General features: G+C 40.4%; 2 protein-coding genes across 3 annotated transcripts in view; one reads left to right on the top strand and one right to left on the bottom strand.

Moving 5' to 3' along the window:
* Positions 1-5,219: 5,219 nt before the first annotated feature.
* On the bottom strand, positions 5,220-9,843 carry gdap1 (ganglioside induced differentiation associated protein 1). Its single transcript, XM_004081019.5, has 6 exons — positions 9,593-9,843; positions 8,906-9,098; positions 8,295-8,468; positions 7,875-7,969; positions 6,078-6,189; positions 5,220-5,982 (listed from the first exon to the last, which is right to left on the bottom strand). Exons 1-6 carry the CDS (start codon positions 9,749-9,751, stop codon positions 5,630-5,632), a joined length of 1,086 nt encoding a protein of 361 aa, XP_004081067.1. The 5' UTR covers positions 9,752-9,843; the 3' UTR covers positions 5,220-5,629.
* A 749-nt stretch (positions 9,844-10,592) lies between these two features.
* jph1a (junctophilin 1a) overlaps positions 10,593-14,831 on the top strand; it is a 30,762-nt gene continuing 26,523 nt past the window's right edge. For both annotated transcript variants that reach the window (XM_011488873.4, XM_004081020.5), the window contains exons 1-3: positions 10,593-10,732; positions 10,828-11,322; positions 12,991-13,759. In XM_011488873.4, coding sequence (XP_011487175.1) covers positions 10,944-11,322; positions 12,991-13,759 — 1,148 coding nt within the window. In that variant the 5' untranslated portion in view covers positions 10,593-10,732; positions 10,828-10,943. The remainder of the gene's footprint in view (positions 10,733-10,827; positions 11,323-12,990; positions 13,760-14,831) is intronic.

Consider the following 14,831-nt stretch of genomic DNA (forward strand, 5'->3'; position numbering starts at 1 on the left):
TAAGTTGTCACCAAAAATGCCTTCCCTCCCCACTAAAGACACCAATATGGATCAAACAATAGTCAGCTTGTTGCTTTGTTTTGAACTGTTGCTTTCACATGGTCGTAGAGGACAGGCTGCTTGTGGAGCACAAATTCAAGGAGTCAGCAGTTTTTTGATCAATTCACATCCTGACTGTTATGTAGCCTGCAGTAGCAGAGCAATTCAGTCTGTTAAAAAAAGAAAATCATTTTTTTGATTTTGCCAGAGAAACTAACCAGGTCAGGATCAGGTGATCACCAGAGTGTTTGTTTGCATTTGTGCTGAAAGAATGTAAAATGTCTGAAGAAAAGATTGTTGATTGAAGCTGCAGACTTGTCAGACTTTTTTTAGGTGATTCCGTTTTGAAACAAATCCAAAACCATTTCACACAGTGACTGGGCGCACATGTCTAAGGCTTTTCTGATCATGTTTTTTGAATGAAAGTAAGTGATTGCATTTAGAGTAAGATTGGTGGGACATCTTCTCATAGGCATGCTGTTTTGAATTTGCAGCAATCATCAATAATAATGGATTTATTGATGATCTGCAGATAGTTTGGTGGCAGGTCTGTTCATCTCCTCAGTTCCTATGGTATATTAACTTGTTTTTTGTGTATTTGAACTTGTAGTAGCTTTCTATTCTATTTTTGTTAATCTCTCCTATTTCTGTCACTACCACTTTTTGTTCCAGAGTTAGGCATTTGTAGTAAATGTATATTAGTTTTTTTTGACAAATTGTACAACACGCTTTTATTGTCTAATTATCTGCACTAATTTAGAATTATAGGATGACAGCTAACTGATCTTTCATTTGCTGTCTGACTTGAGCCTCGTGGGACATAGAAGCGAACAAATAAATCTCAAATAATTAGTAAATATTCACACTTGGACATTTAAATAGTGTATGAAGCCTCTTTACTGTTAGGCCTAGTTCTCACTCCCACTGAGCAGGAGGAGTAGCCTTCACTGAAACATTCATTTCTGTCTTGCTGACTCGGATATTCTTCCAAAGCACCTGTCCAGCTCGTTTTTTTTCCAGAACTCACAACTTCTAGAAATGTTAGAAAAAATCCTCCCTGTTTAATTTGAATGACAGTGATGGAAGTCATCATTAACACAATAAAAATCTGATGGCGTGTTTGACTTGGCTGCATCAGGGCTGCGGAGAAGAGATTTATAATGCGGCGTAGAGTATCATCTGTCCTGCACTGGAGTGTTTGCACAGGCCAAGGTTAAATATTTGAGGAGCACATGTGGGGATGAATGGTGGCACAGGATTTCATCATAAAGCCAGGCAGGATGAGCCAGCTGGGGGTCATTTTAACAGTATTGTCAACACCTTGAAATCCCGCCTCTGTCGACTCAGCAAACAGTATATCACACACTCTGAAAGGGAGGAGAGGGCTACTTTCCAGAAAAGGGTGGTGGGGGGGAGGTTTCTCAGAACACCTTTCTGAATTTGCCAAAAGACTTTGGACATCTTCCCTGGTTGGTTCTACGCAGCGTGTCCAAAGTAACCAAAGGAGGAGAAATGTAAAAGAGCAAACCGACTGATGCAAAAAGTGCAGTGCTGAGTGGACAGCAGTGAAAGAGCACAGCTGCTTCTGTCCATTCTCCCAGGCAATTTATCGACCCGCTTCTTCTGTCTGCAGTCTCTTTCTTGATTTCTGGTTTGTTCCACTTGGTTTGAATGCACTTTTCCTGCTCCTTAAAACCTCAAAGTGCCCAATGCCCATGGAAGTTTCCACATGATCCCACACACTCAGACCAGTGGATGAGAGCCACATGAAGGTGGCTGTAAGATGACTGCTGTGTGGGTTTCTGTTTACCCAGCCAGCCTGTCTGTGGGCATCCAACACAACTCAAATATTAGCCCCCCCATACCCACCTGCCCAGCGCTCTACAAAGTGTTTCAAACCAGGAAAACATCTCAGCAATAGAACTTCAATGTGATTAATGAATTGAATGGGAAAGTAATACGGCGGGTAAATTAGGATTGTGTAAACAGATGATTTGGTTTCGCTGCAAATGTTTCAGTGGTTTGGTGTCCTGCTTGTCTGTTCTTTCATTGTTCAGCAGATGGTTGAACTCAGTGAAACTGGTTCCTCCTTCTCCTTTCCTTCTATTTGACCTTATTAAAATGATCTGGGCAACATTAAATGTTAATATTTCATTGTTTATGTCATGGGACAAATGTGGTTGTAAACAGTAATGCTGGGTTTTAAAGACCCACCCACTCAGATAAAAAACATGTTTTTGGTGTTTTTAACATGTTCTTGTTGCATTTTTTTTTTGATAGAGGATATATTTAAAGAAAATTAAGCTTTAAATTGCATTACACAGTATTTCTTTATTCAAATTATTGTGAACCCAACCCAAGACATTAAGGCACTTTAGCAAAAAATAAATAAAAAAGACACAGTGAATTGAATCCAATGTATGTCCAATGTAATTTCATTGGTCAGAACTAATTAAATTGAACTGAATTTATTTAATTGAATTGAATTAATTTGAACTGCACTGAACAGAATTGAATTGACTGGAACTGAAATTAAATGAACTGATCTGATCTGAACTAAATTGAATTGAATGGAACAAAAAACAATTGAACTGGTCAAACCTAAGTTGAGTTAAGAGGTATCAAATCACATCAAACAAAGTTAGGTCTTGTTAAATTTAATTTAATTTAATGTAATCATATTATTTCATATAAAAACTCAGCTCAAGTCCAAATTGAGCTGAGTTTGGTCTTTGATTGCATATTAGAACTGGACTTAGTGACCCCTCCCCTTGCGTCTTAAATAGAAAGTATCTGCTGGTTCCAAAAAGCCAAAATCTCACAGACTTTATATTGAGTAATAAACAGCTGTTACTCTTTCAGTGTATTTGTCTTCTTGCTAATTCTTTTTTTTTTGTTCACTAATTTTTTTATTCAGTTTAGTTCGAAATTGACCAATCAGATGCCTCACTAAAAATATGTGGTCTTGCATCAAATGTTCAACACATTTGATGTTTTCATTGTAGCTCGCTTGGGTTTTCTATGGAAACGATGACTGTGACTTATTCCAACCACTGCTTGCTGACATCGTCTGGCTCCAACATGGCGTTGACCGCATTGCGAAAAAATGGCAGCTGAATCGACTTCTTTTTGTTGGCGCTGGAAGCGAAACATTTTCTATGGGTTACGTCACACTCACTCCTGTTCTCATATACAGTCTATGGTTAAATTAAATTCCAATTTCAGTCAGACAACTCTTGCAGAAGAATATTTATTTCACGACATCTTTAGGTTTTCACAACATCTTTAGGATGACATTCACAATTTGATTCACAACTTTGTTTTGGCATAAGGCTCCGTTCAATTCCTTGAGACAATTATTTTTCCATACACTTTCGGGTAACAACCCCGTAACGGAGCCCACAGGTGGAAGCCGGGGAGGAGGGAGGGGCAAAGAATGAGCGCTGAAGGTAAGAGAGAATGACAATTGTACACCTGACTTAAATAGGACGCTAAGCAGGTGGGTTAATTAACTGACCCGCCCTAGGGGAGTAACCTGCAATTCTGCCGAGTGTCTGCCCGAAATGCGACGAGTCGCTATAAGATAAAGAATAAAATCAACTCTATTAATCCCCCTGGGAAAAATTCAGTCAGTTGTTTTAAGTCAGTTGAAAAACAATTGAATTGAATGGAGTTGAATAATAAGTTTCCAGTCATTTCTGTTGAACTGCCCAAAAGGTTGTATTTTTGCTCCTCATTGGAAACACCCTCCTTTGGTTTGTTGTTGCATGTCTTAGATAAACATCCTTTTGTGTCATAGTTTCGAAGTAGTCACCATGTTCTCTTTTCTTTTACTTTTGCATTACAAAAGAAAAGAAATGTAGCCGTGGCTCTCAGCTGAGGCTATGACTATGAAAACATCCAAGACAGACACCTGTGTTACCTCACCGGGCTCCTCTGACGTCGACAGTCTGCCGGGACGAGTCAAAAGAGCACTGTGTTCAGAGAAAAAGCTTCTTCTTGGAAGACAAGCGTGGGGAGAAAAGAAAACAAGAAGTTGATGATGCTTCGAGCCACATTGATTTTGTATATTTTTATGATAGGGCCGAGACTCCATGCAGCTCTGTTGTAATGATCGCTGCTGATGCTAGTCACTTTTTCCAAAAAAAAACACCCCTGAGGTTTTAAGATTCTCAACACGGGAATAAAACGAATCTGTTAGTCTACCTATTGTTGCCCAGAAGAAGCTCCATTACAGACAGCAGCAAGCAATCCCTCACAGATGACATGCTACTTTAGAAGTGTATGGGGGGGGGGGGGGGGGGGGGGGGTTAATGACTTTGATCCCACCAACAATTTTTACTTATAATATGTATTTGTTGCCATTTTTAGTCTGTGTTGCACAACATAAAGCTGTTGGGGAAAAGTGATAAAACAAGATTATTTATTGTAATTGATGTTGTGAAAGCCCCATATATAAATGAATAACTTGCTCACATGATCTACAGCATCAGTATGAATGGTATCAACTGGATGAATCCCTTTTGTCTGTTGAAAATTTCAAATGTGTTTAAACAGAATCAGTGTCACTCGGCTTTGCAGAAGTGGTTGTTTTCTGGACAAATACGTTTACAGAGCCTGGCCTTTTCCGTTTTATATATCCATTTATATGGACATTTTGGTCTTTTTAATTTTCAAGTAGGTGAACGTTATATGACAAAATATCGCCATCTGGTGGGAAAAGCGTACAATTACACTTTATGTATTTAACTAGACATCAAAAACCCATTTGAATGTAAGTATTCCTATCTGTGTTTATAGCAAGGGAGTTATTCTTTAACTACTTTGGGACCTCTAAAAATTGTGTGGCTACTTGAGCGAATCCTTTTTTCCCTTGTGTTTTTTTTTAAACGAAGCCCAGACTTTGCTGAAAAGTCCCTGTTTGTTTGTTAAGAGGCTGAGCTCATGTGAGGAGAAATGGCATAAATGTGGCATAAATCAAAAAACTATATGTCATTTGGCAGCAATTTACTCAAAGAATATTTTATTTTGAAAATAGGACAAAAACAGACCGGGGGCTTTTATTTGATGTCTGATTTGAATATTTTGCATATTTCCTGGGTTAAGCTCACATGCAATGCTCAGACACAATGTTCCAAGAAACAGTTGTTTTTGCTGCTATTAATGCCTGTTAGAATTAGTTAAATATCCATGTTTGCCTTTTATTTTTGCTGGTGCATTCACAGAGACAGAAGAGAAAAACCAGACCTGGTTGCCCATAAAATGCCCACAAAAACTTTCAGAAATCTTTTAATACAAGGAGCAATCGTATCTATTTCATCTAATCCAACCCACCCATATTTACTTATATTCACTGTATGTAAATATGAACAAACATTATATTTAGACATTAGATTGGCACTTAAAGATGACTGAAAAGAAAGCAAAAAATTAAAAATTAGAAGAATATTAGGTAAAATAGGTAGACTTTTTCAACAGGAAAAAAGTGCGGGGGGGGGGGGGGGGTACACACAAAAATGGATGTTTGAGTGTACAACATGACTTTATTCATTTCTCAATGAAAGGTTAAATAAGAGCATCGAGTTTCCACTCAGCTAAAGAATGTCAGCCTTTTCTTCATGCAGAGAAAAGCTACATATGTAGCTCCTCCCAGAGCTCCTATCAACAGAGTGGTACCAACTATAATCGGCGCGTTCCTTCTGGCCAAACGAAATGCAACTGGAAGAACAGCAGAAATGAGGATGTTGTTGACGTGTCCCAGCACTTTCCTGAAGGCGGGCCGCTCCACCACTCGCTCATAGTACGTTTCAACGTTGGTGCGGTTACCATTACCCCAGTAGCGACGAGATAGCCCTAGGAACTTTAGCCGGTGCAAAGTAACTGCCAGGGACACATCTGCCAAGCTGAAGAAGTCTCCACACAGCCAGGATGCGCTGCCTTCTTCTGCGGGTTCAGGGAGTCAGAAGGGGGAATATAAGTAGGTTGATGTCACAGTTGAAGCATACCGTGAATGCTGTTTCAGAGATTTTCACAAATACCTGGAGTTTCTTCTGCTCTTCTCTGTAACTCTGTCTCCACCTGATCCATCACACTCTCCAATTCACCCAGAAGCTTCTTCAGGTTCATGTTGTCATGGTCAAACAGCTTCGACTGCAGGAAAAGAGGCATAAAAAAAAGAAAAGTGGGATAATTTGTATTGCTGAACTCACTGACCCCTCAAAATGTTAAACATGTATATTATTACTCTATTTGGAACACAAAAAATTCTGTTAAATGTAATAGCTTTACTCTTAAAAACAAACAACCACATTTAATATTTGACCTGAGTCAGCATGTTTTGATATATTTGTTGGTAAAGGTCAAGGAAAAGTGAGTTATTGCTTACTTTGGAGTTTATTGCATCTTTTGCAAGGATTCCTCCAATTATTAGGTCAGTACATAATTAAAAGGCAAATGCCGCATGCCTATTTCATACACAAAGTGATTGAAAATTTCCCCTTAATTCATTTTCTAGGTATGATCTGAAAAAAAACAAAGGCTTTAATTCTGGTTTAAAGCGGTAGTGCTGGATGTTGCAGTTCCTTAATTTCCAACTCCCGTGTTAAAAACTCCAACTTGCATGTGTGCAACTAAAACGGGATTGCTAAAATGCAAAGCAGGGAATGAAAAGTGCTTTTCTAGAACCTAATGTCAGTTCTTGTTCCCTTGCATCATTTTACCAATCCTTGTTGAACACTATCATGGTGTTAAGGCTGGTTTCTGTTAACTGCTTCAGCTGCTTCCACTTTTTAATCATTTACTCACCTGTTTTTTTAGCTCCTCTGTGCCTTTTTCTTGATTTAGCATTTTTTTCTATTTGCACTCTGACATTACTTTGTATTAAGTTTTCTGTTTAGTTTCACATTTCTTTATTTTTAAGAATTACATTTAACTCTTGAATGTATCCGTTTTTCCTCCTTTCACTGTTCCGTGGTGTTCTACACTATGATCCCTATCTGTTCTCACACCTTCTCCCCAAAACAGAAAAACTCATGTACTATCACTTCTACAGCAGATGTCAAGCTCAACAGAAAAACATTGTGGAGAGGTGAAAAATAAACTCTGAGGATCTCCGTAATCCCACTGGGGAAGCAGAGGTTTAGGATCCAGAAGTGGACCGGTTCATCACCTCAGCGGAAGTCAAAGAGCCAGCCAAAGAGCTCCTTGGTGGCGAGGCTCCGGGGGTAGATTCAGTTCAGCTTCAGCACTATAAGTCTTTGGATGTTGTGACAGTGTTTTGGGTATTGGGTGGCAGTCGGGGAACAATGCTTCTCTGGCAGACTGGGGTAGAAATCTCTATTTTCAAAAAGGGGTTGTGCTTCAACTTCAAAAGAATCATACTACTCATTGCACCTGAGAAGGTCTACAACACTGGAAAAGAGAATATGACCAATCTCTGTTTTAAAATAAACTGTGGTTTTTAGCAGATCAGCTCCTACACAGTGTGGATGAGCATTCAAAGGAGTTCATCCATCTAATCCACTTATATTTTGTGGATTTGATTCAATGGCTTTTGCTATCAGTAGGTCATGTTCAGAGTAGAACAGCTGCCATTTCATTTACTTCTGCTTTGAAAATCTCAAAATATATAAATATATTATCCAAAAGAAACATTTTGACCAAACTGCAAAGATGGTACGTAGTTCTACAACACTGGAAAAAAAATCATATAACTAAAGTATAATTTTAAAAAGCACCCTGAGAACAAGACTAACTTGTTTAACCACGTAGCTGACCAACCTTTTTGATTCAGTCTGTTGAGATAAAAAACGAATCTGGGGATTTTAATAATTTACCTTCAACCGTCTCTGTTTTGCAATATAAGCATCTTTGAGCTCAGGATTCTGCTCAGCCAGTTTCTTCAGTTCGGTCTGTGTGTTTCCAATCTGAGCTGAAATAAAACATAACCAAGAAAAAGTAATTTGAAAATAGAAACAACAACAAAAGTAAAATGTCCTAATGGAGAAATAGCCCAAAACAAAATTTGTGCAAGTTCAAGTGCATTTAATTAAGAACAGAAAGTCATTATATTTGTTCATTTATTCATATGATTTCTTTTTTTATTTTCTTTAGTAAGAATTAAACGATTAAAGAAGTTTGTCAGAGTATCACCACAAAAATCAACTTTAGTATAAATATTTCTCGACATATTTGTTTAGCAATATGTGGAGAATCTCAGGAGGTTTTAAACATACTGCACATCTCCACATCCTTACTTCGTATGGATGTGGCCGCATATGTCGGTATGTGGGAGTCCACCGTGATCTCAGGATGGAGGATACAGCCATGTGTGTAGGCATCCATCTGTAGCGAGTCCAACAGCTCTCTGTAGTGCTGCACTCTGAGGTAGTACCTGCTGTCCTCCTCAGGAACCAGCTTTAGAACGCCCTCTGCACGTGAGATGGAGAAAATACAAATGAGTTCTCCCATCACAAATCTTTAGAGGAAACTGAAATGTTGCTTTCAAGTTAGGACTTATCGTCAATAAAATGAAGCGGTAAAAGTATGCTTGGCTATTTTTGGGAGTGTGTGTTTCAACACTCTCTGGGATTGGCTCAAGTGACTCCATGCTTACCAAGATTTCTGGTCTTTCATGCTGAATTGGCAGATACTCTTAGGTGTCATGGATCAATGCAAACCAAGAAAAATCAAAAGCAAATTATGAAAAATGCAACATAAAATGATCAGACACACAAAAACACTCAACACACACACCAGCGCGTATTTCTATTTCTGCTTTTGCAAATACAAACCACATTGCTGTAAAAAAAAGAAAGAAAGAAAATAAAAAGAAGTGCTAAACTGACTTTCTCTCATATTGCCTCACCATCAGTAAAGTTCTGCTCCAGATAGTCCATTATTTGTGTCGGATCACAGATGATGTTGTCATTGTGGACGAAAACCGGAACTTCGCCTGCGGGATTCAGGCGCATGAACCACGGCTCGTTGTGTTCACTCAGAGGAAGGCTCACATCATACTCCTCACAGCGCAGACCTTTCTCTGCTATGGCCAGACGTACCTAGATAAGATGTTTAAATGCTTGTCATTTTGATAACAGTTTTTTAAGTGCCTTTCAAGACACCCAGGCACACAAATACAGTAAAAAACAGTAAAAACAGCAACAGATTTTTTTAAATGAATTTATCTCAATCAGCATAGGACAAAAGTGAGGATAAAATTCTTAACAACAGGGGCTGAAACAACCACAAATATTACAATATCAAATAATGATAATGATTATTATTATTTATCAAAAATTAGACTGGATTAAATTTAGAATAGCTTAATTTACTCAAGTACACTTTCAAAATAAACGTATCTGATTAAATTATTACTAAAATGATTTGGGATTCCTCGTTTAGAAAAAAAATATATTCTAAAAACAATTTTTCAAAAGTCGTGGATTAAAATGTTGATTCTATAAATGAAATTGGGGCACAGAGTAGACGATGTTACGAGGTCCGTCCCAGTCCTGGGGAGCTGTCCTCTGACCAATGGTGCTGAAAGACTCACCTTCTGAGAATTGAAGGACTGCGTCCAGTGATAAAGCGTCAGCTTCGATTTTTCGTTTTTTGAAATCGTCCCGGGTTGCGGGTTTGAATCCTGTTCAGTTGTCGTCTCAATAAGAGCCGCTTTGTCATTTTCGGTTTCAGAACCTCGTTCGGTCGCCATTTCGACTGGTGGCGCAGGACGGGGATGAGATAAACCGGCGTCTTGTCGTCCTGCTGTTGAAATATTCTGCGCCCCCTACTGGCTGGGAGTATATGTTGAAAAAATGCATGAGATGATTCCAAAACTCGTTTTTAGTTTTCTATAATATTCATCATCTCAAAAATGCTTTAAAGTCGTTTTTATCTGTTTTTATTTACTTTACTTATTCAAAACACATACTGAGTTTATAATAAATAATTATCTAAAATATGTATAGTGAAACTGTGTTAAATAATGTAATTCACCAGGGAGCAATGTTTTTATGTAAGTTTGTGTTGTTCCAAGGGGCTGAACAGCAGATGGCGTTGTTGAGTCTTGTTTGTTCTGATCCCTTTCGATTGCAAGATCCTCCTTTTTTAAACAAAAGGATCATCAGTATTGCGTAAGGTGATGATATTTTTATAAAATTAAATGCCTTGGTCATTAACATGCATTGACTAAATTAAATGTGCATTTAATACGATTAATTCCTCAAATATATTATATGCTTTTTCAGAATATTTGTGATTTCAATTAATTTAATATTTTGAGTAGTGAAAAAATAACTTTACAAAAGGCTCCAGATGAAAGAAGCTAAGGGAAAAAATTTTTGGTATAACTCAAGTAGAAGTTACCAATCGTGTTGTATGGTTATACCTCATAACATATGTTTATTATTTCTGCATATAGTAAAAGCACAGTGAGATGTACACTTGTGTGAAGTGAAGCTTGTCTTTTAAATCAAGCGGTTCGGCTTCCATATATATAGAGAGGTGTCTCATTTTGGTGGGGTTCACGCGTGGGGGCAGAGAGGAGCGTGGGACGTCCCTTTGGTGTGACGTTGCGATTGGTCCAGTGGCTTTCTTCATCAGGGTCTCCAAGCCTCTCTCCCTCCCTCTGTGATCAGTGGGTGAGAGGGGGGAGACGAGCAACACGCAGCGGAGAACCCGGCGTGCGCCTCCGGTAAATGACGCCCACCATTCATACCTTTGCTCTTTACGCATGCCCTTTTGTCGCGCGTGTCGGTCCTCATCCTCCCGTTTTTTGCTCCTCCACAGTCAGCATCCCGCCACCTCTTCCGTTCACCTCGCCGCCGGTCCTGGATCGCCTAAGCTCGGTCCTGGAGACGTCTGAGTCTGCAGCTGCGCGCTTTTATTTTCCAGCCTTTATCTGAATGACGGGCGGAAGGTTTGACTTCGACGACGGTGGCACTTACTGCGGGGGGTGGGAGGATGGCAAAGCCCACGGACACGGCATCTGCACCGGACCCAAGGGCCAGGGCGAGTACGCCGGGTCCTGGTCGCACGGCTTTGAGATAGTCGGCGTGTACACTTGGCCCAGCGGGAACACGTACAAGGGCTACTGGTCTCAGGGGAAGCGACATGGGCTCGGCGTGGAAAATAAAGGAAAGTGGATCTACCGAGGAGAGTGGAGTCACGGCTTTAAGGGTCGGTACGGGGTTCGGCAAAGCCACAATACACCTGCCAGATATGAGGGCACCTGGAGCAACGGGCTGCAGGATGGATACGGCATCGAAACCTATGGAGATGGCGGTAAGAAGTCAGCTGCTGAGTGTGTGTGTCGTTTTAACTGCTGCTGAGATCAGATGTGCAGCTTGTGTGTAGGATGCTTTAAATCAGTCTGGGGTTAATAAATCAGTGCGTGGATTTTCATCAGAGCATCACTTCCGCTCCAAAACTAGTTGGATGCCATTTGACATTATGCACAATTTGGGATTATGCTTCATTTTATTACTGGTAGTTTGTGACGGAGGTTTTGGCCAAATTGGAAAAATTTCTCTCAAGATAAAGTAAGGCATTCATAACCTGCTGCAGACATCTCTGCAAAGCCTTTAAAACTACACTTGGTCCAGTCCATTCTCTTGGTGATTTGTGAGCATCATCCCCTCTCACAGAAGCCTTATGGTGCGTAACAAATGCCACACATCCAATGGCTGCAGATTGCTGGCCTTGGAAAATTATCTGATCCTAGAGGATCCTCTCAACATCTGGCTGTCTGGTCTCTGGTCATGATAACTTGATCTGCTGGGTCACATCGTTGAAGCCTTTAATCTTACCCTCTTTATCCATCAAATGTCATGCCCAGGCCAATACACCTTTTTTTATTTTCTAAAATGTGACCATTGAGGCTTATTTTATTAGATTCACACAAAGGATTAACAAGCCCTCCTTATTATTAAGACGGGGTGGTAATATGAGGCTTTGAAGAAGCTGTAGCAGGGCCAGCATACGCCCATTGGCCTCAGCAGCTCCAAATGGGATTAATGAAGTATTCTCCTCATTATGTGACTCAAAGCGATTGCCAGACATCACAGGCTAATGGGTGTTGGTGAATTTGTCCACCGCTGATGGTGGAGTTAGTGACCGCCTGGAAATACACTCCTAGCTAAGTGACTTGCATTCATCCCAAGTGATCCTCTGTATCAGTCCCATAATCAGATCTCTGTGATTGAGTTAGCCATGCTCACAGTCACAGATCTGAGTGGAATGAGAGGGAAAACATTTCATTAGCTGATGTACCCTGCATGCCCTCCAGCAAGGCTCGTCTCTGTCCCCAAATGCTGAGTTGCTCACGTTGCTGATACAGCCCGGATATGGTGACTTTTAGACGTTCAGAGCTCAAAGATGTGTAAAAAAAAGTCACAATTGGGCATTTTATTCAGCATTACTATTCAGTTTGCTTGGCTATGCGCTCTTTCAGTTGATAAAACAGGCAGCCAGTGTATAAAATAGAGCACATTTACACCAAAAGTGTTCAATAGATCAAATACTTAAACATACAAACGGTTCTTTGTCTCCTCTCAGTGGTGATTGGTAGCAGAAGGATGCTTTTAGCTTAGGCCAAATTAAGTTTACATGTTATTGCAATAAGAAATAAAGCATGTTTACTGTAAAGCAGAGGTGATCAGACAAATGTTCTTTACTTAATAGGATTACAATTAGGGCTTGGTTTAAGAAAAATCTGTTTATTAAAGTCAAACTGATTTACGCAATTGTTGATTTATTGAATCCATGAACCAGTTTTCTATTAAAGCAATTTCTTATATTTGTCAGCATGTAACCCAAGAAGTTGTAATTTTACTCACGAAAGTTCCTTCCTTCCTCGGCAATCATTACAAGTTACACTATCCAGCATTTTATAGACAGAGTTGCACCCCCAATTGTCACTGTTGCAATAATGAGCTTTTGTGCACGTTTCAGGTACCTATCAAGGCCAGTGGATGGGTGGGATGCGCCATGGCTATGGTGTTCGTCAGAGTGTTCCCTATGGCATGGCCACCGTCATCCGCTCGCCTCTTCGTACATCCATGGCTTCCCTGCGGTCCGAGCAGAGCAACGGCACAGTTCTCCAAGACCTGTCCTCTCCGGCGGACACGCCCACAGGCAGCCGAGGTGGCTTTGTGCTGAACTTCCACTCTGACAGTGAAGTTGTCACCGGCAAGAAGAAGGGTCTGTTCCGCCGGGGTTCGTTGTTTGGCAGCCTCCGACAGTTGCGCAAGTCGGACTCACGGACCTCAATCTCCAGCAAACGCAGCTCTGCCAGAAGTGATGCCACCATGAGCCGCATCAGCTCCAGTGATGCCAACTCCACCATATCCATTGGCGATGGCGAGCTGGCGGATGACGACCTGCATCTGGAGGACCATGTGGATGCCACCACAACCGAGACCTACATGGGCGAGTGGAAGAATGACAAGCGCAATGGATTTGGTGTTTCCGAGAGATCCAATGGGATGAAATACGAGGGAGAATGGCTTAACAACAAGCGCCACGGTTATGGGTGCACAGTTTTCCCAGATGCCACCAAAGAAGAAGGGAAGTACAAAAATAACGTGCTGGTGCGTGGAATACGAAAGCAGTTGATTCCTCTTAAGAATCCCAAAACCAAAGAGAAGGTAGATCGGGCTGTGGAGGGGGCACAGAGGGCAGCAGCCATCGCCCGGAGTAAAGTGGAAATAGCAGCTTCAAGGTAGTGTGGTGTTTACATGCATGCATGTGGCAATTCAGGCATGTGGGTGTATACAGTCCAAACACACAACGACTAAAGGGCAAACATGTCCAGGCTTTTTTGTCAGCTCCAAAAATTTGCTATAGTGATCTGCTTTACAGAGATCTGCGTGTCTGATTAAAGGCGTTCCCTGACCACAAATACGACCTTTATACCTCACCAACAGTCAAGGTTTTTATGTTGCTAGTGCGATCATCCCTGGAAAAGGTTCTGTTTCTATTCTCTGCACGTGTTTTTCATTCCCAGGGAGAAGGCTTAGGCATCTTGCACACGTATGGGTGATTTTTTTGTTTCTGAGTTCATGTGCATGTACTGTGTTGCCATATCTGCGCCTATGCCAAGCATTGCTCTGATGTGGCATCTGCTCTTTAACAGGTGGATACGAAGTGACCTTTCATTTAAAGCCTCCCTCCTGCTGGGGGCACACTGCATTGCTGCGACATCCTCTGGTTTCAATGCATCAGGGAATTGTTAGACTAATAATTAAGTGAATGCCTCCAAAAGGCTTTGATGCAATCTTGACTGCTTTGTTCTGATTTTACTCTTGCTCTCAGAAAGGGTACATTAGCATTTGAAAACATTTAACATTTAATCTAAAAGCAGATGACTAAAATAAAAAACATACTATAAACATACAATTTAACAGTATTGGACTGTACATCTAGACCAATGACTGTATAAGAAAGCTGGACTGAGTAACCTGGACGTATATCAACTACAAGCAAAAATCCCATAGACCAAAGTCACACCTTGATGCGTGACAGCTAATGGGACTTTAAGTTTAACTTCTATTGAGAAATAAACAGCTATTACTAAGTCATTATATTTGTTAGAATAATTAATATTGCTCTGATAACTTTTTTTCTATAGTGTAAGTTATTTAAATCATAAACTGACCAGTCAGATGCCTCCATAGAAGTATGTGGTGCCTGCTGGCCCCATGTTGAACGTTTGAAATGTTTGACAGATTTTGGACGAATCACTGCTTACTAGGCCCGCACAATCAATCGCAAATGTATCTTTATTGCGATAT

Source organism: Oryzias latipes, chromosome 20 (genome assembly GCF_053564925.1).
Source record: "Oryzias latipes strain Hd-rR chromosome 20, Olatipes_Hd-rR_3.1".
NCBI lineage: Eukaryota > Metazoa > Chordata > Actinopteri > Beloniformes > Adrianichthyidae > Oryzias > Oryzias latipes.